This window comes from Mesoplodon densirostris, chromosome 18, assembly GCF_025265405.1.
Source record: "Mesoplodon densirostris isolate mMesDen1 chromosome 18, mMesDen1 primary haplotype, whole genome shotgun sequence".
Lineage (NCBI taxonomy): Eukaryota > Metazoa > Chordata > Mammalia > Artiodactyla > Ziphiidae > Mesoplodon > Mesoplodon densirostris.
The window spans coordinates 27,408,442-27,434,177 of record NC_082678.1 but is presented as its reverse complement, the minus strand read 5'-3'; the positions used below and the strand labels follow the sequence as shown (position 1 = coordinate 27,434,177).

The 25,736-nt window shown below is 39.8% G+C and overlaps 1 protein-coding gene across 1 annotated transcript in view; it reads right to left on the bottom strand.

Moving 5' to 3' along the window:
* The window catches only part of LOC132479145 (uncharacterized), a 302,289-nt gene that overhangs the window by 27,573 nt on the left and 248,980 nt on the right, over positions 1-25,736 (bottom strand). The window contains 13 exon segments of the mRNA XM_060082726.1: positions 206-259; positions 262-658; positions 660-1,263; positions 3,293-3,411; positions 10,473-10,547; positions 11,096-11,167; positions 17,133-17,213; positions 17,624-17,820; positions 17,929-18,084; positions 18,203-18,341; positions 19,858-19,907; positions 24,299-24,403; positions 24,823-25,569. Of these exon segments, the coding sequence (XP_059938709.1) occupies positions 206-259; positions 262-658; positions 660-1,263; positions 3,293-3,411; positions 10,473-10,547; positions 11,096-11,167; positions 17,133-17,213; positions 17,624-17,820; positions 17,929-18,084; positions 18,203-18,341; positions 19,858-19,907; positions 24,299-24,403; positions 24,823-25,569 (2,796 nt within the window).

The window sequence follows — 25,736 nt, the reverse complement described above, 5'->3', positions numbered from 1 at the left end:
GTACACAGGCCTCTCACCGTTGTGGCCTCTCCCGTTGCGGAGCACAGGCTCCGGACGCACAGGCTCAGCGGCCATGGCTCACGGGCCCAGCCGCTCCACGGCATGTGGGATCTTCCCGGACCAGGACACGAACCCGTGTCTCCTGCATCGGCAGGCGGACTCCCAACCACTGTGCCACCAGGGAAGCCCCTCGATGCTTTTTAACTTTGGGTTTTCTGTGGACCCGATGAGACCTAATTTTATGGAAGATGTATTTTTTTTTCCAGAATGTGAGATTAATTCGAAGTCCTTAATATTTCTAACTCTTGCCTTTGCATCTTCGAAAACATGAATAGCGTTGGATAAGTCTTTTGATTTGCTTTTAACCTCAGATGGGGATTTTGGCGGGATGGAGGCACAAGGCCTGCCCTTGAAGTACGGTTTGAGGGGAGAGGAGCCTGCGGCCTTGTGTTCCTTTATGAATGAAGACTCTGCATCGGAGGACTTTCCCACCAGCTTCCTGGGCCTCTGCACCATGAGGAGCTGTTTCAGCTTTCTTGGGGATGGCCTCCTGAGCTTTCATTCTTTGGCAGTGTTCGCCACAGATGGCTGGGCATTCTGTTTCCTCCTGACGCTCTCATCTCCCACTGCTTTGAGGTGCATTTTCTGTATGCCCCTTGAGGACCTTGTTCACTCTCACCAGCTTTTCCTCTGTACTCTCAATCTTTGCTAGGCTGTCTTTCTGTGGTTGGGCAGTTTCTAATTTCTTTTGAAAGATGTAGCGTGTAAACATGGCACTTAAAAGGTTGGAACGCGTACACGTGGCAGGTTTTTCTTCCTTTTTAACCTCATCAATTTTTTCTTGAGTTTCTGCATCTAACAAATTTTCCACAGAATGGAGTTCCCTCAATTTGTTTTTTTTAGTTGAATTGTTGGGTACAGGTTTAACAGAAGGGCTCCTTGTATTGTTTTTCAAACGGCCCAGCGGCATATGTCCATCTTGTGTATTTGAAAAAAGAAGTTGAATGAATGGTAATAATGTTGATTCCACATCTCCTAGATTTCCCTCTGAGATATAAGGCAGTATGTAATTTAGTGTACTGATAATATCACTTTTATTATTAAAGTCCAGCTGCTCATTCATGAAGCCTGACAAGCTGACAGCACTGTTAGGTGAGGACATCCTCTCTGACTCAATAGTCAGCTCGGTGCTGTTGTTCGTCTTCTGGGCTTGTAACACCTTCATCAACGATCCTCCTGCATTCTCTATAGATGTTTCTTCATCTGTCAAAAGAGAAGGGACTGTTTTTGATCATTGAAGACTGATGGGACAGCCTTTTGTCAGTCCACAGCCAAAGAAATTAGGAATCAGTCAAAGTTTGAGTGCCACTTAGGAGAAAAAGAAACCCACCCTTAAGCCTATGACTGGCAACAACAAAATGTGAAAAAGGTCTCTCTTGAAAAAGGGGCTATCTACTCAGAAAATTCTGTAGCGTGAAATATAGGAACTATATTCAGGATTACTCCACTGGTTCCCAGGGGCCAGTACTCAAGAAAAGCCAAGGCTGGAAGACAAATATTCCCCTAATCAGCTGGACTCTCTGCAGATCTACTGTGACTCCTCACATTCATATACCCCATCCTGTCCTGCCTCAAAGGCATGGGAGTGTGAGGCTTCCTCTCTCCACCTCTTCAGTGTGCTTGTGTTCTTGCTGCTATCACAGATCTCCACGACAACCACCGCCGCTAACAGGTCGTCATCTGGACATGTCCTTCTCCAACTACCCACTGAGTCCTTTGCTTAGTCCCTGCTTCTATATATCCCAGTCCCCATAACAGAAGCCTCTATACAGAAAAAAACACTATGTCCGCCCTGGCTCTTTGCTAAAATTTGGGCAGGGAGCTCGGGTATAAGTTAAGAGATTTGCCAGATTGTATGCCCATGTGGAATGTTCAACAAATCAATGGAATAATACTTGAGGCCCTAAAATGTAGACGGGAAAAAGCAACTTCTGTCAGATGGCTACTTTGCTTTCAATTCATTTTACTTCTAATATTTCCAGCTCTACTTGGGGAACCATCCAAATCTTCTGACTGTGTGAAGGTAATGTGTACCATTGTGTAGCTGGGCTTGTCTCCCAAAAGGATTAAAAGTATTTTTGGTGAGGGTCAAAGGAGGAGGGAAGGGTCATGAGAAAGGAGGAGCAGAGGCTAGCAGAGAGCCCCAAACTGGGGACAGGAGATCGGGGCCCTAGGGTCATAGCACTTAACACTGCTGATCTTGTTTTTCCTCACCTGTAAAAGGAGATTAAAAATGCTTTTTCTGCCCACTTCTGGGGGAGAAGGGAATAATATAATTAGTAAAAAAAATGTTTGGGGGAGTTCCCAGGTGGTCTAGTGGTTAGGACCCGGCACTTTCCCTGCTGTGGCCCGGGTTCAATCCCTGCTGGGGGAACTAAGATCCCACCAGCTTGGTGGCCAAAGGAAAAAAAAAAAAAAAAAAAACTGTGTTGAAAAATCAGCAATATTGTCTTTATATAAGTGGCAAAGTGTTATTATTTATGATGTGCTCTAGATCACTGAAAGAGACCTGTATTCAAGCTACCTGGGCATGAAAGCACATTTTGGAAGTCATCAAGTTAGTGCCCATAAATCTAATATATAGAAAAATCGTTGAAAGCCCCTGAGTGTTTTGTGGATAGAAAAACTTGCGATTCAGAGCAAGTTCAGAGCTGGACAGTCAAAGAAATAACTAGCTCTCCCATGCATTAGAAGGGCTTGGTAGCAGCTTCTGGTTATGGAACCAGAAACTCTCAGGCTCCAGATAGGACACAAAACAGCATCACTTGCACTCTTTATAAAATTGCAGAAACAAACCAAATAAACAAAAATATATTTACACCTGTCTTATAAGACAAAGGGTACTTGAGACCTAATGTATATAAAATCAGTTTACAAACTGTGATGTACTATGTGAATAAGTTGTCATTTGCAGAGAGGGCAGCATAGGATATGTGGCCATTAATGTGAATTCCCTTCCCCCTTCCATTCCTTTCTCTGGTTCCTTTACATATGCAGATCAGTTACATTATGAAGCTAATAATGTAACTGAGCTCTTCTTAGCTTAATAATGTAACCAAGAATCTGATTTTTAGCAAGGGGGTAATTCTTAGAAATTTAGGGAGCTGGAACTCTAAATGAATGTATTAAAATAATGTAATTACATCATTAGTTTTAAAATGTATCATCCTTGATTAAAAATAACAAATTAAATTAAAAATTAAAAATGTATTATCCCGCAATTGAGACTCACCACAACGTGTGACGTCCCTCAGGCGTTCACTGTCACAACGCAGCTTGACTGTCTCACAGACAACCTCAATAGTATTTTTAAATTGGCAGAGGCAGCAGGCCCTATGGCTGGGTAAGATCCTATAAATGGAAACACAGGTAATTAAATTCGTGGTAAAAGAGTTACCTGAGTAGGTAGAAGAGGTAGGCCAAGGCCACCACAGACCAGTGCAAAAAGGAGTTCTTGGGGCATATGGACTATAGAACTGGATAGGGGCCGGTTGGCCAATTGCTGCCCTTGACAGTTGGAAATAAATATAGAGGAGGAGAGAGGTGCCCAACAGAAGGATTAGGATGGCAGTAGGTATGATATGCCTAGAAAAAAGGGAATAGCGATTAGAATTGGGTGACACTGAACTGTAGTTTAATTCAGAAGTATCTCCTTCCAACCCGAAAGCCTCACTTTGGGTTGAGAGTACACAGGAAGAAGGCAGACTTCTAAGAAGAGTATGAAGAAGACCCCACATTCTGGAGTCACTTTCTCAGTTCCTATTTGTGAGGAGTAATATATTAGAAATTATTCTAGTAATAAAAAAGCATCATGTGGCTAAACAATAACAGAGATCGCATTGACCAAATCTGGACAAAAGGAACATTCCAAAGAATAACATTATCATTATAATAAGGTATAACGTAGTTAATTGAAAAAAAAGCACACGAGTTCATAATGATACTCCAAATGAAAAGTGGGGGAGCTCTTCTTTATAGAATAATGTCAGCTAATAAATGCAAAAGGAAGGATAGAATTAGGAAAGTGTTATTTTGCAACTATCAATGTAATAATCGATTCAGACAAGGATTATCATTGATGCACAGTTGGGTGAAGAGTTGTTTGAAAGTAGGATCTCCACTGATCCCAAGGATCACCCCACATATTATTTATCAATTACCAAGGGGAAAAATAACTTTACAATGGAGAGATATGGAATAGACCACCTTAACCAAGTGATCAAACTTAGCACTGGGCCACCTCAAGTGATGAAGTATGAAGAATACATCACCTATATAGTATTCTTCCCCAAAATGTTTACTTTGAATCTAATGAGGAAACAGACAAATACAGATTGTGGGGCAATTTACAAGACAACTGGCTTAGACTCTTCAAAAAAGCCAATGTCTTAAAAGACCAAAAAAAATAGTAGGGAAAAATTCTAGATTAACGGAAACACAGACATGACATGCAATGCCTAATCTTTAATTGGATCCTGTATCAAAACAAAACAGACTTAAAGAATATTATTGGCTTCTGGCCAAGATGAAGTACAAGGGCCAACTTAACCTCCCAGCTGAAACAAGAAAAAAATCAGATGGAACATAATGAAACAACAGTTTTCAAGAAACTGAACCTCAGGCAATACATTTCAGTGATTCCCGAGGAGATGGGAAATAAATGAAGTGATCCCTATAATTGCCCTTACTTCTCTGAGAGAGTATCCACGTCATGGTACAGGGAAGAGAAGTCCAGACAGAGACTAGTGGGCTCCCTGACAGACAAAATGGAGATAAGGGTCTGGGAAAACCAAGGTAACTAGAGTTCACAAAGCAGAGTATCAGAGAGAAAAGAAGTGCACAGACAAAGAACTCTGGAGATATGCAGAGGGATCTCTTGAGAATTCAACAAAGTATGGGTCAATACATTTGTGTGAGGAATAACTTGATGCCAGGAAAAGAACCACATGAAAGGATTAATAAGAAGAACAACTGGATATCACACAGGGTTGTAGGAATAGTACCTGTTCCTACAAGTCAGACTGGAAAACCTCATGATACTCAGAAAGGACTTGTCTCAGTAGTTGCAAATAATGAGCTCCAGACTAAAGGCTACTTGGACTCCTACCCAACGAACCTTAAAAGCTAGACCTAAAAGAATACAATTGTTTTGAGTAACCTAATTTCACCCAAAACAAAGCCCAGGCATTTTACAGGAATATAAATATACATAGCACACAATAAACTAAAACTCACAATATCTGGGATCATATGAAAAATTGCATGCAAGCATGCAAAGAAGTAGGAAAATATGACCCATACTGAGGAGAAAAGGCAATCAATCAACAATAACCCATAATCTATACAGATGTTAGAATTGGCAGAAAAGAACTTTTAAAAGGTTATTATACATGAAGAAAAGTTGTTATAACTGTATTTCATATGTTAAAACACCCAGACTAAACACTGAAAATGTTAAGTGTAGGCATGGAAAATGTAAAACAGACCTAAATTGAGCTTCTAGAGATTAAAAACAATGTCTAAATGAAAAAGATATTGCAGGAGGTTAAAGGCTAATTAGACACGGCAGAAGGTCAGTGAACATTAAGGCATAGCAACAGAAACTATCCAAAATGAAACAAAAGGAGTAACAAAACAACAACAAAATGAATAGAGCCTCAGTGACTTGTGCAACAACTTCAAGTGGCCTAATACATGTGTACTTAGAGTCCATGAAGGAGAGGAGAAATATAAAAATTTGAAGAAATAATAGCCAAAATTTTTCCAAATTGGTAAACACTATAAACCCTCAAAGTCAAGAAGATCAATGAACTTTCAGCAGAAGAAACATGGACAAAACTACACCAAGGCACAAAAAATAATCGAATTGCTCAAAACCAGCAATAAAGAGAAGAATTTAAAAGGAGCCAGAGGAAAAAATTATACACTACATGCAGAGGAACAAAGATAACAATGACAGCAGAATTCGTGCTTGAAAAATCGTAAACGAGAACTCAGTGGAATAACATCTTTAAAGTAGTGAATTGAATTCTATCAAGCTAGAATTTTATACCCACATCTGTCAAAACAAAAGCAAAATAAAGACTATCTCAGACATACAGAAGCTGAAAGAATTCATTGCTGGTAGACTTTCACAATAAGAAATGTTAAAAGAAGTATTTTTAAGCAGAAGGAAAATGACACCAGATTGGAATATGGATCTACATAAAAGATTAAGAATACTGGATACATACAACAATGAAGACCCAATTCAACCAAAAATAAATTAAAAAATTAAGAAAAGAAGGGAAAAATCATATAATCACTGCAATAGATGCAGGAAAAGAATGAAAACATCTAACATACATTCCTGATTAAAGAAAAAAAAAACAGCCCTCAGTAGACTAGGAATGGAAGGAGACTTCCTCAACTTGATAAATGACTTCTACAAAAAACCTAACATCATACTTAATGGTGAAGGACAAAGTACTTTCTCACCAGGATCAGGAACAAGGCAAGGATATCTGCTCTCATTGCTTCTATGTGACATGGCACTGAAGGTTCTAGCCAGTGCAATAGGGCAACAAAAAGAAAAGACACATTCAGAATGGAAAGGAAGAAGTAAAACTATCTTTATTTGCAGATAACATGATTATGTCGAAAACCTGACAGAAGCTACGAAAATGCTACTGGAACTAATAAATGAGTCTATCAAGTTTGCAGGGTACAAGATCAACATACAAAAAGATGAATTTGTCTCAACAAACAATCAGAGATCAAAGTTTTAAAATGCTACTTATAAAAGAATCCAACATATAAAATACTTAGAATAAATCTGACAAAAGACTTGCACACTGAAAACTGTAAAATGTTGCCGGGGGAAATTAAGAAGGACCTAAATAAATGGAGAGATATAAAGTATTCATGGATCAGAAGATTCAATATTGTTGAGACATCAATTCTCCCCAAATCGATTTATACATCAAAACCCCAGTAGGCTTTCCTATAGACATTGACAAGCCAATTCTAAAATTCATATGGAAATAAAATTTAGAGTAACTAAAACAACTTTGCGAAAGAACAAAGTTGAAGAACTAACAGTAACTGATTTCAAGGATTATGAAGCTACACCTTCAAGACATTGTGATAGTAGTGTAAAGATAGACAAAAAGACCAAAGGAACAGAACACAAAGTTCTGAAGTAGAGAGATGTGGAGAACTGACTTTCAGGTTCAAAGGCATTTCAGTGGAGAAATGATAGTCTTTTCAACAAATGATGCTGGAACAACTGAATATCCAGGTGCAAAAAGAAAAAAAAAATGAACTTCCATCTAAACCATATACAGAAATGAACTCAAATTGGTTCAAAGATCTAAATGTAAAACATAAAACTATAAAACGTCTAGAACAAAACAGGTGAAAAATTTTATGACCTTGAGTTCGGCAAGATTTCTTAGATACAACACCAAAAGCATAATGCATAAAAGAAAAAAACAGATAAATTAGACACCATCGAAATTAAGAATTTCTGCCCTGCAAAAGACACTCCTGAGTGAACGAAAAGATGAGTCACAGAATGGGAGAAAATACCTAGCAACTTACCTATTGGATAAAGGACTAATTTCCAGACTATAGAAAGAACTCTCAAAACTCCAGAAAAATATAGATAAAAGATTCAAAGATATACAGATGGAAAATAAGCATATGAAAAGATGTTTGACATGATTAATCATTAGGGATGCTACAGTGAGATACAACTACACACCTATTAAACTATCTAAAATTAAAAATACTGAGCATAGCAAATGTTGGCCACAACATAAAGAAAATGCAGCTCTCATACACTGCTGGTAGAGATGTAAAATGATCAAACCACTATGGAAAATAGGTATTTTTTAAAAACTTAAACATACACTTACCAATGATGCAGCCATTCTACAGGCAGGCATTTACCCAGGAGAAATGGAAGTAAACATCCATACAAGACTTGTACACAAATATTCATAGCAACTTTATCTGTAATAGACAAAGACTCAAACAACTCAAAAGTCCATCAATGGTCAATACATAAATGGTGGTACATCCACATAAAGGAATGCTCTTCAGCAATAAACAGAAATGAATTACTGATATATACAACAATATGGATGAAGATTAAAATAATCATGCTGGGTTAGAAGCCAGTTAGAAAAAAGTATACACTGTATGATTCCATTTACATAAAATTCTAGAAAATGCAAACAGAAAGCAGATCAATGGTTGCATGGCGATTGGCAAGTGCAAGGAACGATGGGAAGGAAGAATTACAAAGAGACATTAAGAAACTTTCTGAGGTGATGGACATTTTGATTTTCGTGATGTCTTCATGGTGTGTATGTAAGTGTGTCTGTAAACACAGATTACTGCATGTCAATTATACCTCAAAAAGCTGTTAAAAGAAATGATATTAGATAAGAGAGACAATTGGGGAAATTTGAATAGCAACACTTTATTAGGTAATATGATTGTGTAGGAATTTAATTTCTTCAATACTGTGTATTAACAGTATCGTCGTTACACAGGGAAATAATTTTTAATATCCAGAGAGGAGGGCATCTAGCTGACAAGAGAGGGATCGCAATTGTGGCAGATGCTGTGGGACGCTGAGGAAGATGAGGCTAGAGCAGTGACCAATGCGTGATGGCACGGTGAAGACAGTCATTTGTCAGGTGACCTGACAAAGACGGTTGGAACAGACTGCTAAATGCAGTGCCGTTTCCGCATACTAATCTCACGCAATCCCCTCAACTAGCCTTGGCGTAACAGACAGTTTGTATTAGCTTGCCATATTGGAAGGGGGAAGGCACAATTTAAGGTGCAGTACGTTGTGTAATAAACTGTCACAATAGGGTCCTACAGAAATAGTTTTTTAAACTGCAAAGAAATAAAACTTGACACTTCCCTCACAACATATATGAAAATTAACTCAAACTGAATCATAGACCTAAATGTAGCTATACAACGTCTGGAAGAAAACGTAGGAGAAAATCTCTGTGATTTGGGGTTAGACAGTGGGGTCTCAGAGAAAGATTTCTTAGATTAAGACGCAAAAAAGCAGGAACCATCTAAGAAAAATTGCTAAGGGACTTCCCTGGTGGTTAAGACTCCGAGTTCCCAATGCTGGGGGCCCGGGTTCGATCCCTGGTCAGGGAACTAGGTCCCACATGCATGCCTCAACTATGAGTTCACATGCCAGATCTAAGAAGCCCATGAGCCGCAACTAAGGGGCTCATCTGCCGCAACTAAGACCAGCACAACCAAATAAATAAATTAAATTAATATGAAAAATTAAGAAAAATTGCTAAATTAGGGTTCATCAAAAATTTAACACTTCTAGTTTTCAGAGACATTTTAATATAATGAAGATAAGTCACAATCTGGGAGACGATATTTACTAAACACATATCTGAGAGCAAGGACTTTTTCCATTTGCCTTTTATTTAAAGCACTCTTAAATCTCAATAAAAATATCCAATTAAAAAATGGATTTGAACAGACACTTCATTTAAAAGGATATTTGCACATGAATAGACACTCAACATCATCAGCTTTTACAGAAATGCAAAATGTGGCAAAAACCACGAGATTCAACTACACACCTACAAGAAAGGCTAAAATTTTTTAAAAAAACAAATATAAGCATCAGGTGAAGATGTAGGTCATCTGCAACTCTCATAGACTGCTTGTGTGAAAGCAACATGGCACAGGCACTTTAGAAAACAGTTCAGCAGTTTCTTAAAAAGTTCAATAGGCACTTAGCATATGATGAAGCAATCCCACCCTGAGGTATTTTACCCCAAAGAAATGAAAACATATGCTCACACAAGACATATGTTCACACACACATGTGAGTGTTTTCAGAGGCTTTGTTCATAATAGCCAAAAAACAAGAAGAAACTCAAATGTGCATCGAACGATGAATGCGTAAACAAACTGTGTATCCACACAACTAGAATACTGCTCAGCGCTCAAAAGGAATGAGCTACTGACAGGTGCAACAAAACAGATGAATCTCCAAAGAGACTGGCTAAGTGAAAGAAGCCAAAAACAGAAAGCTACATACCACATGATTTCACTTATCAAATATTCTGGAAAAGGCAACATTATACGGACAAAAATCAGATTGGTGGTTGCCAGAGGCTGGTAGTGACAGGAGGATGGATTGACTACAGAGGGACATGGGGGGTCTTTTGGGAGTGCAGAAGTTTTCTTTACCTCAAATGTGGTGGTGGCTACAGAACTATACGTTTGTCAAAACACATCACACTGTATATTTAAAAAGAGTGCATTTTGTTAAACGAAAATTATACATAAATAAACCTGACTTAAGAAGATAATCAAACAAACCTAAAAATACAATTGAGTGAAAATCAATGTAAGAAAAATCAACTTACAGTGTTTCCAATTCAAGGGTCATCATGAGGATGCTTTCCATTGCGGTAAGTGACACTTGTGCTGTTCCCATGTCTCTGAAGGAGAAGCCCAAACATGCATGATATAAAACCCAAAGACAAAATTTCTAAACTGAAGAAGATACTTAACATGTGATTACTTCCACTTTGGCTTCTTACTTGCCATAGATGATAATGCCAAAGAGCTCTTTTGGAAGAAATTTAAATTTGCATCATCAAATTAATGACCTTGGTGCTGAACAGTACAATCATTTTCTATGATCCTCACTTCTCATTTTCAATTGCATCTACCTCTTTTGATCACTCTTTTTTTAAAAAAAAATAATGTACCCCTTATTCCTTTTTGCTTTCTTGGATAAATACTATTCCTATATGCATCTTCATGTTCCATATCTATATGTGTTCTTCAACACTGTTCTCATCCTCTGCTGGCTCTCTTACCCATATATATTCTTTCTTAATCCTTTTCTTTGCCAATAACTCTTATTTTCAATAACCCAGTTAAAATCTAAATTATGACTGTTTAGCCAAAGTACTCAATTTTTGACGAAAGTAAAAAGGAGCAGAAATTATCTCATGAGCCATGAAACTCTTACAATACTTACAAAGAGTTTAACGCTGGCACTTTAAAAAGACCAGAATCTTCAACTGTTGGCAAAGGATTACGATTGAGAATTCTGAAAAATGGAATGGAATTAAAATTATCTGCATTTTCAATTACTTCCATGAAAGTTTATATTCATTTTTTTTGGTATGGAACTTGAAGGTTAAAAATATCATTTTATGTCTTTACCTATATATCACCCTTAGAATCTGTAAAACACTCTTTCACTGGGAGCTACCCCGGTCTCTAGATGATAAAGTGGAGAAGAGAAGCAAACAAACAAACAATAAAATAGAAAAAAAGTGGCTAGCAAAGAAAAAATATGCCAAAGTACTTTTCACGTTAAAAACCCTCGAAGTGACTATGCTGGTAGGAAGCCCTTGCTCTGTAAAAAAAGTACTATTTCTAGTGTCCTCCATAATTCAAGGTGTTTTTCTTTCATCTCTACAAATTTTGAAAAATTTCATGATTTAAACTACTCAGCTAAAGACAAAAATAAGGCTAATTCCTTAGTTCTGGAGCCAAAGAAGAGATAAATCCAAGAGCAACTGGTGAAAGCCATACTCTCATCACATAGTCCCGTGTGTATTCTTGTGCCATAGCCTTTGTTACTGTGTATGTAATCAACTGTTTACTTGTCACTCTCCTAGATTGTCAGCAACTTGAGAGCAGGGACCACACTTTATTGCCATTATTATTCCTGTGCCTGACATAGTGCCTAGTATTTACTAGGCATTTAATAAATGTTTGCTGAATAAATAAATAACATTTTGTTTATATATCAATAAAATAAACAAATCAATTTTGGGGAATAAAATTTTATTCCAAAATGTTGGAATAGATTTTCTTCATAGTTCTTTCTTTCTTTCTTTTTTTTTCCCCTTAGTTCTTTAAAACAAATAAGGGGGAAAAAAAACCAGAAAAGAAACAGGAAGAAAGAAGAGAATATCTGACTTAAGGTTAACTCTACTCAAGAATTATTAGTGTACTTTTGCAGAATATTATAAAGATAATTATCAAAACTAATATCTTTTGGGTTGCCATGCATATGTGATCAGCATTTAACATTTCATCCTCACAGTAACCTTATGTGATATATATATTACACAATTGTACAAATGAGGAAACTGAGGCACAGAGGAGTTACATAACTTGTCTTAAGTCATCAAGCTCGTAAGAAGCAGAGCTGGAATTTGAACTCAGTTCTGACTCTAAAGCCTGTGTTTAACCTGAATGAAAAAAAAAAGGTTTTTTTTTTTTTTTGAAACATCTGTTACTTTAACCTTAATTTTGACAGCACTAAATATAGAAATACCTTTTCAAACTTCATCTACCCATCTGGGAAAGCCTCTATGAGAATTATATTTTCTCTTTTTATTTATTTATTTATTTATTTCTCTTTTTATTTATTTTTTCCTTAATCATCTCTTGTGATAAATATTTAATTAGCCTATGGCCATTGAGACTTTATAGATTTTTTTTTTAAATTGCAGGAAAATCAGGAAAAATGATGGAGGAAGGACATCTGAAAATTCATCCCTGCATAGAAGGAACAATAACAACAACAACAAAACTGGCAAAAATGGTCAGAATCAACTTCTTCTGAACTCTGGAAATTTAACCAACATGCTGGCAGTAAATGGGGGAGCAATTTATTCAAGGAAAACAAATTAATTTCTGTAAGAACAATGAGATTTGTGTTGCTTTAACTTGCCCTCGACCTTTGGTCTCCATGCCAGTGGTAGCCTTGAAAAACAGCCCACATCCCTGGTACCAGAACGAGCAGCATGGACTGAGAGGTCCTTCAAAGCCTCATTCCCAAAGAACTGTCATTGTTTTACATGTCTGGTGGTCCCCTGGAAGACCTCACTTGAAAGGCTTGCCTTTGACCTGACTGAGGGCTGTCTAGTGAGAAAAGCCTCTGCTCAGGTGGCATTTCTGGAAAACATTTTCAAGCAAATATTTTAACATGGCGGTGGCATGAGGCAATGGATAACAGTTTGGGGCAAAAAACAACCCAACCGCAAAGCTTTAAAAGAAAAGCTGAGGAATGAGATGTGCACAGACACTTTGAAATATTCCAATGTATTCCTGGGAAACTGGAAGACCACAAGACATATTCCTGGGCATCTAGGAGAATAACTGTTAGCATTAATAAATGAGTTCAGCAAGGTTGTAGGATATAAGATCAATATCATTTCTACACACCAGCAATGAGTAATCGAAAAATGGAATTTAGAAAACAATTCCATGTGGAACAGCATCAAAACAAATATAATACTTAGGGGAAAATTTTACCAAGTAAGTGCAAGATTCACACTGAAAAGTACAAAACTGTTGAAAGAAATTGAAGAAGATCTAAATAAGTATAAAGACCTGCTGGATTCATGGACTGGAAGATAATCTTATGAAAATTTCACTACTTCCCAAATCGACCTATGGTTCCATTGCAATTCCTATCAAAATCCCAGCTGACTTCTTTCCAGAAATTGCCAAGCTGTTTCTAAAATTCCTATGGCAATTCGAGGAAACAGAATAACCAAAACAATGTCGGTAAAGAACAAAGTGGGAGGACTCACACATCCTGGTTTCAAAACTCAGTTCAAAGCTACTGCAATCACAGTGTGGTACTGGAATAAGAACAGACATGTAAATCAATGGAACAGAATTGACAATATAGCAATAAACCCTCATATTTATGGTCTATTGATTTTCAACAAGGGTGCCAAAACAATTCAACGTGGAAAGAACAGTCTTTTCAAATGATGCTGGGACAACTGTACATCCACACACAAAATAATGAAGGTTCACACCGTATATGAAAATTAACTCCAAATGGATCAAATATCCAAATGTAAGAGCTAAGGCTATAAAACTCTTAGAAGAAAACACAGGAGTAAATCTTTATGACCTTGCCTTAGACAACAGTTTCTTAGATAAGATACCAGAAGCACAAACAACCAAAGGAAAAATAGATGAATTGGATTTTATAAAAACTAAAAAGTTTGTGCTTCAAAGGACACTATCAAGAAAGTGAATAAACATATAGAATGGGAGAAAATACTACAGGTGGGAAGAATAAGATGCAGTGGGGAGAAGAAAAGTGTAGTAGTTGCTAGGTGTGACAATCGCAAAATTTTGAACTATTACAAATAAAACAGCCACCCTGAATCACCCCAAAGGGCAGACCCAAGTTATTTTTGCTTTTAGTGTTTATGCCTTTCTAAATCTGAGAAGCTGCCAGGATTCTAGTACATAGCAAAAAGTGAGGACAACACCCTCAAGTGTGTAAGCTTTTGTGTGTACATAGCTATGTAAAGGAAACCAAAGCTAGCTGACTGGGGGAGCATTAGGGCGGCTCTGTGACCGCAGCTCAATTTGCCTTCATAGTGTGGACACACCTCCCACACTGATATTCTCAACAATGGGGTAAATAATTCAATAGGGATAAGGCTTTGATTTTCCTCTTATTCTCTCTTCGTGCTTATGTTCTTGGTACAATATTGATGTACCACGGACAAGCCAGCATGTGAATGTGCTCTGTCTGCTTAAGTTATATAGCCTTTCTACATTGTAGAGTCCTTCAGTTTCTAAAATCATGGAGCTTGTATTGTTAGATCCAATGAAGTGACTAAAAGAATTTTTAAACATAAGCCATCAGTCTGGACCTGCATAGGTGAATGAAGGAGAAACACTTTAGAGTCAGAGAAAAAAAGCATACTTAACATTTAGGATTATCAACCACTGCCGGTTTTCCATAGTATATTTCATTCCTGATTTTATCTGAAAGAGATATGATGACTACCACCATTCAAAAAGTGGTACTTTATTAATAAGCTCCTGGCTCATCTTTGAGGTAGATTTCGGATTTAAAATAGACTACCACACTGCTAACCACTTCACCTGATATTTCTCAATAACATAGAGGCTTCATTCAAGAAACCTACTGACTTATAATTACCTGACACCCGGTGATGAATCAAGGATTTGTGGGGCCTGAACCTCATCTACTTTGGGAAATCCTAGCTAATAAAAACAGGCAAAGTTATAAATAGAAAAATCGCTAGGACCCCTCTCAAGACCTTGGAAGGGACCTATGCAAGTGAGGAGCCCTGAAGCCTAAGGTTCATTGAATTCAGGATAAATCCACCTCAGCTGGGGCCCTTTTCCAAACTTATTTAATGCAAGCAACTTATAAACACCCCAGTAATATGTCATTATAGGTAGTAAAATGGTTTAACTCGAGGGTGGCATCTTCCCTTGGTGGCTTGCCTTTGGTAAGAGATGCAATAAAGTTTATATCTCACCATGGCAAATGTTTCCTAAAGCAAATTAGCTTTGTCTATTAGAAAGACTTAGTCCAAAACAAAGACTTACTATACTGTGACAATCTTTTGAAAGTAACTGTGAATGAGTCTTCGGAGTACAGTACTAATTTATTTACAACACCAGACAGTTCTGATTCTTTCACTACCTTTTTCTGTCATTTAAGAGGAGCACAAATTCCAAAGGAACAAGTTGGTGCCTCTTCCATTACAAATCTTTTCTAACCTACCACCCGTTTTCTACTTCATCACCCCCCTCCCTCACCTTGTTACCCTGCTGCATAGATGCTAGAATGGCTCTCATATATGTTTTCCCATCAACATCCATATTTCTCCTTCCAGTATGAAAGCTTCTTGGGGACAAAGTCCCTGCCCTATGCGTCTTTGTATCCCCAGCACTTAGTAGAGTGTTCACAGACAGTGGGCAAGGCACTCAGTGAATGTTTTGGAATGAATTCATTAATTTTTAAACTGTGATTTATTTATTTATTTCCACAATGTATTGTCCTGTGTTGCCTACATAACTATAGTGAAACTCTGATTCTTATAAGGAACTCTTGGTGTTCTGGGATGTTTAGGAAAGTTGGTGAGTTTCAGACGTTGTACTGACGCTACTAAAACCTCCTGGGGAAGGGACCTCACGAGCCTGCTCTCCGGTGTGCTAACAGAAGAAAAACCGACCCTCGGTGCTCTCTCCCCAAGGTAGGCGTCAGCAAACCAACAAGGGAAAGGAAGGAGGCCGCTAAAGATAGGCATCTGCAGGAATTGTTAACCCAGCTCCAGACACAGCCTCAACACCTTCATTAAGCCAAAATGTGGGAACTGTGTGAAGCTGGATTTCTGAACCACAAGACAGGTAAGAGAGTCTTTTCCAAAGCCAGGTGTAGAAGAGCTCTTTCCCTTGAGTCTAAAATCGCCTTCGGGCCACTGAACGTACCCACTATCATTTCCTTGTGCCATGAGAAATCAGAGAAGTTTTGAGCTGAAGGGGTGGAAAACCCACACTTCTTATTGAAGAGTAGTCAGCAAAGAAAACATATTGAATTAGGCCACAGCAAAGTCTTTTCTTTATATTTTTCACACTACAGCTGAACACAAACAACGTCTTTTTCCATACCTCAAAGGTTCCTATTGGCCACCGATAATTCACTTCAGCAATATATGCTTTTTTGAAAAATAATGTTCTGGGTGGCTGGGGAGAGCCCTGTGGTGGGTGTTCAGGAATTCTTTCTGCTTTACCATTTAAAAGAGCTAATGATGGTTGGGGAAGCACCCACACCCACTGAACCACACCCTGCTCAACTTAGTTCTCTGCAGCTCTGTGTTGCATACATTTTAAGCAGTTAGGAACTTTGCACATGAAAAGGAATCAAAGTGAAATTCAAAAGTGGAAGTTCCTGGACCATTCTCATATTGGAGAGGCATCCGTGGGATTCCATGACAATGCTAATCTGAGTGTTTTTGTTTGGTGCCTTTAATTGACCATGCCAAAGATCAGTACTATGGAAAGCAGAGCCTTTCATATATATGAGTTAAACAAGTCTCTTGGCCTCTTTGTACCTTAGTTTCCTCATTTGAAAAAAAAAAATAAATGGCTCTCAAGACATACTTTCCAGAATTCATACTGGGCTTACTTACACCCAGCTAACCAATAACTGCATGATTGCTTTTACACACAGTTGTTTACATGTATTCATCTTCTATTTCACTTACAACTTGTGTAAAAACTGCATTCCATGCCAGGCCTGAAACGTTCCAAAGCTCAGTTCTGTGAGTAAATTGCAACCAAGATTTCTACAAAAAAAGACACGAGCAAAAGAATTAGAAAAACAGATATTCTTTCAGAACATTTATCCATTGGCAATAATTCTCATTTATATATGATGAAACGTAACATCACTACTCCCTCCATACACTAAAGAAATCTCACTGTGGGAGATATTATGATTTATACTTTCATGATTATATATGTGGTGCATTAGATACAAAATACTAAATGCTCATTAAATACTTGTGTTAAGTGATCTTTATTTCTCTAGCTAGGCAGCACTATTGACAGTTTGGGCTGGATGATTCTTTGCTGTGGGAGGCTCCCCTGTACACTGTTGGATGTTTAGTAGCATCTCTGGTCTCTGTCCACTAGATGCCAGTAGCGTATACAGTTCTGACAAGCAAAACTGTCGCCAGACACTACCAAGTGTCACCTGTGTGCAAACTCACCCTGGTTGAGAACCACTGCTCTTGATCCTGGGGGATGTTGGATGCTCAGCATGATCCTGCTCTGTGCTGGAACTGTCACCTCGGGATACAATGGAGACTGAGCTACAACTTCCTTAAGGAGCTCTGGAGGCTGAGGTGGGGTCTTCTGCTGGACTGGAGAAGGTTCAACCTCTTTAGTGACCTGTGGATTTATGGGAAGTGCCAGAGCCAGAGATTTAACAGTGACCTTGTACAAGTGTGACTGCTGAGCTTCATTTACCCCATGATGAACACATGGTCAAACTACAACCTCCTTAAGTGTCTCCAAAGGCCGGGCGAGGGCCTCCTGAGGACTTGAAGTTTCTAGTTCCTCAGGGGCCTCTGAAGGCTGAGATGGAGCCTCCTGCGGAAGTGGAGGTGGTTCTACCTCCACAGTGGGCTCTGCATGCTGAGCCTGGGCCTCTGCCTGGGGTGAAAAAGATTCAACGTCCTCAGGGGTCTGTGGATGCTGAGCAGGGGCCTCTTGATGAAGTAAAGATTCAGCCTCCTCAGTGAGCTCTGGATGACGAGTTTGGGCCTCCTGCTGGGATGCAGAAATATCTCATCCTCAGCAGAAGACTCCCTGTCGTGTAGCTTTTGGGTCATGTGTTCCTTGCGTGTGGCGCTGAGAGGCCTATACATACCCCTAAGCCAAAGTGGCCGCCTTCTCCCGAAAAAGCCCTCCTAGAACACAGAAAGGGAAATATTAATTCTGCATCTCCCCTGCTTTCTCTGGCCACAGTACTTTATCCTCCTCACATCTACCTGACTCTCACTTTCCCCTGAGCTTCTCTTACGCAGCAGAAATCCAAAAAAGCCCCTTGGAGGAAAACACACACTGTTAGTGTTGCATGTCACTTTTCATCTCTCTCACAATGTGTTATCTCTGCTTTCATTAGGACTAAATGGGGACCTCAGTCCATAATCACAATGAGCAAAATCACCACAGACCCGGGATCATGAAAATCATTGCATGCATGCTGGCCTTCCAGAAGTTCTCTGTGTCTGTCCAAAATGGACCCCAAGTGTCTCTGGAGAGACATTTGTATGTGGCTTAGCATGGAGCATAGGCAGGATTTTCAGCCCCGTTCACCTTTCTTTGCCCTTGGCCAACTGCCCTCGTGCAGTGAAAACACTTGCACAACGGCACTGGGCAGAAACTTGTTACTCCCTTAGACGCGCTTCACACCAGTCCGCTTCGGACTTAGTCGCACATGCAGCATTTGCTGCGGGTGTGGGTGTGGGGAGAAGGTGATTTTATTTTCCTGGCTGCTCTATCCTATACGTTGAATCACACCAAGTAAACACCTGAACCCAACGAGCAAAGTCATCTATAGCTCTCTGACTTTCACTCTGCAGGCTGTCACTCAGGTGTCAGTGAATTGTGGAATCCGTTTAAAGGCCACGACCAGCAGGGAAGCACAAAATACTCTTTTTGAATACAAATAGAAGAGAAAAAAATCACAGTGCACAATAAGTTTGTTTCAGAAACTACTTATGTCCATATAGTATGTGTCTACTCAACTGTGACCTAAAACGTAGCTCACAGCCCAAGCACAGTGTGTGATCAGTGGAGAAGTCCTCAGTGGAAAGGGACCATCTTCTTCTTGGTAATCACCAGCAGTATGACCATGGGGCAAGGTAGTTTCCCTTTCTCTTTCTCCAGTTCCTTATTACAAAAGGAAGAGACAAACTACTGTCTAAAGTTTCTCCCGGTTAAAATTCTATGAGGTTTGGATAAAGGGAATAGAGAGTAGGGGCCTGAAAAACAGTAGGATGAGAAGGGAAGTTTTCTTGCCACTTTCCAGAAGGGACTCATATGTTCTACCTTTCGTCAGCTTTGAGTGAGGCCAGCCCCTAAATCCACAACCATGAGGCCCTCCCTACCCCAGAGCCTCCTAGAAGGCCTCTGGCCTGGCCTGATGCCTGGGAGCCAGGCATCCGCCCAGCAGGAACAGGTACAACCAAAACCTCTCCCCGTCCACCCTCTTTCCTTAAAGGACTAGTGAGAGCAGATGAATGTGTGCCAGTCCTGTTCTAACTCAGCTTGGGCTGCGGAGCTAATTCTGCTGAGAAATAAACTAGGGTAAACCATTAGGGTAATCAAGCGTTCTTCCTGCCTTTGCTGAGGAAACTGAAATAGATGAGTTCTAAGTTCTCCTCTAGTTGTAAATTTCTGCTTTCAAAGACCAATATTTACCTTCTGCTTCTTTTTCTATCTTCCTCTTTTGCAATTCTAGGAGAAGAAATCTGTTTTGAAAGAAAACAGGATCATGATTATCCATTACAACTATTTCCAAATCCTTATTCATTCCTTTTGACTTTAAATCTTATCTATCCAGTAAGATGATAACTCTTTCAAGGAAAGGAATTCTACCCTGTTTAAGAATCCTTTGACTCTTCCACAGTACCTAACTTAGGGTCTTGCATGCAGCTGGCGATATATTTTATTGACTGTTTTAGATAATGTTCAACAGATAATTCCTAATAAAAACTCTCAGAAGTAGGAAAAGAAAATAAAAGTATCTGGCAGAAACCTAAGCATTGTTCTAAAGTCAAGAACAAGAGTAGGATGCCCAATCATTACTGCTACTATTGAGCACTGTGGAGGAGGTCTTAATCAGTACGATAAGAAAAACGAAGTATTGGAAAGAAGAGACAAACATATCTGCATATGAAACAAGGGACCCAAAAAGACCAAAAGAATCAACTGAAATTTTATTGGAAGTAACATGAGTAAGATGGCTCCATACAAAATCAAGAGATCAACATATTAGCCTCAATAGCTTTCCCATAGAACACAACTAACTAACTAAAAAACAGAAGGAACCTCCCGTTCACTATATCAATACAAATGCATAAAGCACCTAGGAATAAATTTAGCCACAAATTTGTAAGACCTATGTGATGAAAATATTAAAACTTTTTTGAAGGACGTTAAGAAGTACTTACATGGCATGAGATACCATCCTCCTAGAATGTTGTAAAGAGGTCAATTCTCTTCAAATGAAACTAAAAATTCAATGCAATCCATTTTATAGCCAAAATAATTTTTAAATAAAACCTGGCCAGCTGACATTTGGTAGAGAATATATGTAAGAATAGTTATGAGATGTATGCAAAAGAAGGTCAAAGAGTAGGACCTTGCCCTACCAGATATAAAATATGTTATAGAGCAACTGGAATTAAGCAGTGTGATATCAGTACTGGTACAGGACAAGATAACTGGATCACAGAACAGCATCCAGATGAAGATAGCATATTAGACCAGGGAAGAAAGAATAAACCATTCAGTGAAAGATTTGAAAAGAATCAGATCTTCATGTAGGGGGAAAAAGTTAGATCCCCTACCTCAACCACACGAACAAACAAATACAACAAATTCTGGACAGATTATAAAAGTACTTGAAGAAAATATTAGAGATGGTTTTTACGTCACGAGGTGACAAAGGCCTGGCTAACAAAACCCACCCCACATGAGCCATGAGGAGACGACAGGCAGATATGGTGGCAGACTGTCAACACACCTCCTACTCTTCACAGCCCTTGCCCCCTTTTCCCCTGGACTGTTTGTCTGCTTCTTGTTGACTTATAAAACTCTTGGGAGTTCCCTGGTGGTCCACTGGTTAGGGCGTGGCTCTTTCACTGCTGTGGCCCGAGGTTCAATCCCTTGTCAAGGGACTAAGATCCTGCAAGCTGCACAGCATGGCCAAACCCCACCACTTCGAAACAAACAAACAAAAACTCTTTATGGTAAAGAAATACTGGCTTTCATTGAATTTCAGTGTTTCGAATATTTCCAGTGTTTTTGTCTCTAAGGAGACAAGACAAAAGAGTGGAGTAGGGAGCACCAGCTTTGCAGTCGGGTGAAACTGCCTTCTGCTTTGGGTTTGGCCGCTGGGGCCTTACACTGATCTCCTTCATCTATGAGGGAGGGATAGTAATATCATCCTCACAGGACTGTGGGCTTTAAATCAGACAATATATGGAAAACTCTTCATCTTATGCTCGGCATGAATCAGTGCTAAGCTGGTGTCACAGACAAGATGGTGGAATATATCAAAGGCTCTGCTTGTGGCATCAGGCTCTGAAGGCTCTTTCCCACCAGAAGATTATAGAAATATTGCTTTTATTTTCTTCTAATACCTTTATGTGGTCTTTTTTCACATTTATGGATATATGTTTATTTAAGATGAAACATGGGGATCTGCTATTTACCCCCCAAATACTTAGGCAGCTATTCTATCACCATTTATTCATTTTCTTCCGCTGATTGCAATAGTAAAACATGACATTTCAAAAGTCTTAAGAACACAGGGGCCTATTGCTGGACTCTATCCTACTTCAAATAAATATTCGGTTGAATTATTCCTCACTGTGGAATTGACATAACGCCTCATCTCTCTTCCGTTGAACACCATTATTGTCTACCATAGGAAGGACACTGCGTGGCCCCTGTCCTCCAAAAGCTTATCGTATATGTGGGGAGAGGAAATAACGGTTAGGACTCCTCGCTTTCACTGCCGAGGGTACAGGTCCAATCCCTACTTGGGGAACTAAGATCACACAGGCCCAAACAAAACAAAACAAAACAAAACAAATGCAAGAAGTTGAAAACAAGAAAAAGGGGACTTTACAGAAATTCTAAAAATGCCAAAGGCCATATGCCACCTGAGATGTAGAGGGTACAGTCTGGGCAATGGCCAATGACTAGCAAGCTAGTCCCCAGCCTCCTAGGCTCAGAAATCATACTCTTCCTCACCAAGCGAGAACTCACGTCTTCCTGTTGTGGCAGTCTCACTTGAGCAATATCACAGGATTGATCAAACATCAGAATGCCAAATTATTACTTGACAATGAGAAATACATCTGTTCTACACACAGGGCATCTGTGTCTACACAAGCAGAGAATTACCTTCTGTGGGGACAGGCCTCCGTGGCACACTGAAGCACAATCACAGAATCGAAGGCTACTTGGTGACAACAGAATTAGAAAAGGAATCAGCCGAGTCCAGAATTTAATGGGAAGGCCTGAGGTAACTGGATCCATCCATCTCCTCAACAGGCAGCCTGGCTAGTGGGCCTGACTCGGCAGTTATGCTGCCTAAGGTGCCATCTCTACTCTTGGGCAATGTGAGGATGGGCACTGCCCATGTTGGTCTCTCCTCACCTTTTCTATGCTTTCACTAGTGACCAACCCTCCTGCAGATAGACACATTTCTCTTTAGAAGTTAGTACATCATGTCAGGTTTGATTCAAGTGTGATAGGCCAGGAAGCCATTGGTCCTTACACATCTCTGCTCAGCTCCATGATGTGCTAACCTTGGTGGTTCTCTCCTGGGGGGCTGCCTTTCAAAAAACTGCTTACCACTTTTGTGAGTTCTGAGGGGAGGGGACTGCTTTGCTATGGCCCCTAAGAAATGGTGACAAACCTCACAGGACTAGGATCAGGAGGGCTGGGGTATTCAGGGAAGGCTTTACAGAGAAAGATATCTGAACTTGAGTTGGCTTTTCAGAGATTCATAGGAGTTCCACAGGCAAAGCAAAATAAAGGAATTTTCGATGGACAAAGCACAGACAAAAGTAGGAATGGGTATGGTGTAACTAGCGTATAGTGAGGAGCTGCTTTGGCTGGAATGGAGGGCTGCCATTACAGGAGAAAAGATAACTAAAGTAATGTGGAGTGGTAGGGTAGAATCAAGACTGTCAGCCTATTAAAATCACTCTTTTAATGTTAGCAACTGCCTGCTGGAAAAGTAATAAACCACTATGTAACTGAACAAAAGGTAAACAGGCTAGCTCCAGGAATAGGCTACTATAAATATTTGAGGGTAGCCTGCTGCAAGATTTTACTTGCAGTGTTTTAATGGAACCTATCTACACAATTCCTAATACACCGGAGAAGAAAGCTGCTAAGTAAACCTGAGGAATTGACGAGATCACACTTTTGTCTTTTAGGCATGTCCTTTTAGCCCTCCCAGGGTGACTGATAGCTCCTTGAGTATGGAGATCCTATATCTCTCATCACTTCAGCCAAGAAGGAAAGAAATCAACGGTAGAATGAGAGTGACTGGTGAGTACCTCAAATCAGCATACTTTCTTGAGTTGAAGAAAATTTACTATCATGTCAACTCTGGCCTTCTTATAAACTTCACTTGTCAAAATAGTCCAATAGCTTGTTATCATGGATCCAATTCCATAGGGATCTCCTGGGAGTGAAGTTCCTTTTAAAAATCCTGTGGGGACTTCCCTGGTGGTGCAATGGTTAAGGATCCGCCTGCCAGCACAGGGCACACAGGTTCGATCCCTGGCCTGGGGAGGTCCCACATGCTGCGGAGCAACTAAGTCAGTGTGCCACAACTCCTGAGCCCGTGCAGCTACAGCCCGTACTCCACAACAAGAGACGCCACCTCAGTAAGAAGCCCATGCACCGCAATGGAGACCCAACGCAGCCAAAAAAAAAAAAAAAAAAAAAAAACACACACACACAAAAAAACATCCTGGGAATATACTTTTCATTAAAAGAACAAAGTGTATGTCAGTCCTCATGGCTAAAGGGAAGAATCAAGTAGTAGCAGGTGGAAAGGTGGATTTGATTCTCAGTTTCTGGGTTCTGAATCTGAATTAATTATTGTCCTTACCTCAGTGAGACAGAGAATTCTAACACAAATCGTCACTACTACAGGTACAGATACTGCCAAGATGAGTTTGTTGCTATAGTCATAACCTGGAACTTCTTTTGTGAGCTAAAGAAATATATCACAATTTTTAAAAACAAGGAGATAGAAGGGATGAAAACTTACGATTCTTCATCCTATTCTAAACGATAGCTAACTATTCTTAAACTACTATGAAACCCAATCCTTCCAGGCGAGTAGCTTCTATAAGAACAAGCCAAATTTAATGTTATTAGTCTTATCATTAGCATTTTCTTCTACAATTTATCTACAGTTTATTTATCTTGTGTTATGTCCTTTTCGCGTCTACCCTAGGAATAGTGACACACTCTCTCAATGAGCAAAGTTGGAGATCACTGTCTTAGCCCGTTTCATGGCTGAAGATAAGATACTGACTAGGAGTCCGTGGTATTCCCGCTTGGGCACGTTAATGGCATGTCCTAAACTGAGTAAAACTCCAAGTCCCATGTGTCAGGGGTTATCCTCACCTCACTTGACTCCTGCTCTTTCTGCTCACTCTGGGCTTCTGTGCTCTCAGTGATAGAGTTGTCAGCTTTCCACTGGTCCATATCCCATTCCGCTTTGGACACATTTACTTCTTGCTGCTTGCTGAGAAGCTTCATCAGGAGGCCTGTTCTAGAGATGAGGTTGGCACAGGCCAGCTGCACGTGGGTGTCCGAGCAGTCTATTTTCAAAGTCTGGATAACATGAGAAATGAGCCTTTGCACGTCATTGTTGGGGATGAGGGACCAGAGCTGCTGGTTTAGCTGAGTTTCAACTTGATCACCCGGGGATGCGAGCCCTGGGAAAGTGAAGCCTGTGGGCTTAGAGGATAATTCAGTGACCATGTTGTGGTGCTCCCATTGTGTTTTGTTGCTGTGTTGAACAGCTGGCATACTGTTGTCTGCAGCGACAGTAGAATGTGCAGTGGAGACGTTCCTATGGCTAGTGTTTCCAGGGCCGGTTCCTCCTGGCAGAGTAGCGTTTCCTGTAGAAATAATTGCTTCAGAAACATTTTGTGCAGTATTGTTTTCTGAAGTAGTGTTTTCTGCAGAAGGGTCTGAAAGAGAAAATAATTCTGGAAAAGGATTTTCCTGAGAAGTCACTTCTCCTGAAGATGAAACAGCCTCTCGTGGAGGGGAATTTATGAGACTCCTCACGACAGAGAACGGAGGGCTTGCAAGCATCACTCTATCAAGTGAACTTTTCTTTCTGAACTTTCGACTCCCTTTTTTCTTTTTTCTTTTTGTTTCTTTTTGCGGTACACAGGCCTCTCACCGTTGTGGCCTCTCCCGTTGCGGAGCACAGGCTCAGCGGCCATGGCTCACGGGCCCAGCCGCTCCACGGCATGTGGGATCTTCCCGGACCAGGACACGAACCCGTGTCTCCTGCATCGGCAGGC